The sequence below is a fragment of the Palaemon carinicauda genome, chromosome 12 (assembly GCF_036898095.1).
Source record: "Palaemon carinicauda isolate YSFRI2023 chromosome 12, ASM3689809v2, whole genome shotgun sequence".
NCBI classification, from domain to species: domain Eukaryota; kingdom Metazoa; phylum Arthropoda; class Malacostraca; order Decapoda; family Palaemonidae; genus Palaemon; species Palaemon carinicauda.
The window spans coordinates 112326231-112328390 of NC_090736.1; the positions used below are offsets into that span (position 1 = coordinate 112326231).

General features: G+C 47.4%; 1 protein-coding gene across 1 annotated transcript; it reads left to right on the forward strand.

The window, feature by feature from the left end:
• The first annotated feature begins 284 nt into the window (after positions 1–284).
• LOC137651008 (tigger transposable element-derived protein 1-like) lies at positions 285–1589 on the forward strand. Its single transcript, XM_068384147.1, has one exon. The coding sequence runs from the start codon at positions 285–287 to the stop codon at positions 1587–1589; it is 1305 nt and encodes a 434-aa protein (XP_068240248.1).
• The last annotated feature ends 571 nt before the right edge of the window (positions 1590–2160 follow it).

Sequence of the window (2160 nt, forward strand, 5' to 3'; positions counted from 1 at the left end):
CGAGTTACAAACAACGGTACATACGAACATGTCTGCGCGTGTGTCGAAAAATGTTCGGAAAGAGAAGCTCCAAGTTAGATTTTGTATTGCGCGCCTTTTTCCGAGTAGTGCTTCTTTCCGCCGCTAATACTGATGCTTGGCGCTGTGAGAGCTCACCCAGCATCCACCTTCCTCTGCCCAGTTCGTTGCAGTGCGTAAGTGCGTAAGTGCGTGAACGTATCTCCAGTGCGCAAAGAACTTTTTTCATTTTTATCATTAAATATCTCGTGCATCCATTATTCAATATGGTTGGTGAAAAGCGAAAGGCTTCTAGTGAGATTGGTAGTGCAAAGAAGAGGCAAGCCATTTCATTTGAAACGAAAGTGGCAATAATAAAGAAGCTTGATACGGGTGAGAAAATGGTGAACGTTGCGCGGGCATACAACTTGAATCGTTCGACCGTTGGTACCATTTATAAACAGAAAGATCGTATAATGGAACATGTGAAAGGTGCAGTGCCGATGCAATCGACGATCATTAGCAAGAGAAGAGGGAAAATCATAGAAGAGATGGAGAAACTTCTCACCATTTGGCTCGAGGATCAGCAGCAGCGGCGTATTCCTCTGAGCCTTATGCTCATTCAGGAGAAGGCCAAATCTATCTTTGCGGATGTCAAGGCTAAGGCTGGGGAAAGCGCTGCCGAAGAAATGTTTTCTGCCAGCCACAGGTGGTTTTCCCGTTTTAAGAAGAGGGCTAATCTCCACCATGTGTCCGTGTCCGTAGAGGCAGCATCTGCGGACAAAGAGGCTGCCGAGCGATTCACCCAAGTGTTGAAAGAGATCATCGAGAAGGGTGGCTATTCGGCTAAGCAGGTCTTCAATGTCGACGAAACGGGTCTTTTTTGGAAGAAAATGCCAGAGAAGACCTACATTAGCCGTGAGGAGAAGACGATGCCCGGATTTAAAGCGGCTAAAGACCGCCTAACCTTAATGCTTGGGGCGAATGCTGAAGGGAGCTACAAGCTGAAGCCGCTGCTAGTTTACCGGGCAGCTAACCCTCGAGCCCTGAAGAACGTGACGAAAAGCTCTCTCCCCGTTATATGGATGTCAAACATGAAGGCTTGGGTGACACTCGCTATATTTGAGGACTGGTTCTTCCACCATTTTATCCCAGAAGTGAAGTTGTATTGCCGGGAAAATGGAATTCCATTCAAGATCCTGCTGGTGCTGGACAATGCCCCTGGCCACCCCCCGCACTTGGATGATTTTCATCCTGATGTCAAAGTTGTGTACCTGCCGCCAAATACAACTTCACTTCTGCAGCCGATGGACCAGGGCGTTTTCGCCAATTTCAAAAAATATTACACCCGACGGACGTACAGGATGGCCTTGAAAGCAGTGGATTCTGACCCCGAGATGACCTTACGGAGCTACTGGAAGTCGTATAACATCTTTAACTGCGTAAAAAACATTGATGCATCATGGCGTGAGGTTACCAAGATCAACCTCAACGCCGTGTGGAGGCCTCTAGGCCTCAGTTCGTCAACGACTTCCGTGGCTTTGATCAGGAGAGCATCAATAAAGAAATTCTCGGCACTCTTGTCGGCCTAAGTGACAAACTCGAGCTTGACCTGCAGGAGGAGGACTTCGAGGAATTGCTTGAGTCCCATGGGGAGGAAATGAGTAACCAAGACCTCATGGAGTTGGAGGCTCAGCAACGTGTCGAGGAGGAGGAGGAGGAAGAAACGCCTGTCCCCATGAAGAAATTCAAGACGAAACTCTTGGCCGAGGGGTTTTTGCTCATAGATAAAGCCATCGCACTCTTCGAGCAGCAAGACCCAAATATTGAACGTTGCACAAAGGTTGCAAATCAATTGAATGATGCCATATAGTGCTACCGCATCATTTATGATGAAAAAAAGAAGAAAACTGTGCAATCGTCGTTAGATCGCTTCTTTCGGCCAGTTTCTAGTAAATCCTCCAAGGAAGATACTCATCAACCCTCATCTTCTTCTCCTCGACCCTCAACTTCTTCCTACATTGAAGTTACGGAGGAGGAAGTAACTTTTGAAGCCCATTCCAGCGATGACGATGACCCTCTCATGATATAAAATCCTCCTCTGCCGCCTCCTCCTCCTCCATCATCTCCTTAAGCATCGAGTACATCTTCCAAAAGTAAGTT

Excerpts from the sequence above, each read along its gene's own strand:
- LOC137651008 (XM_068384147.1), top strand. The coding sequence starts at position 285 with ATGGTTGGTGAAAAGCGAAAGGCTTCTAGTGAGATTGGTAGTGCAAAG.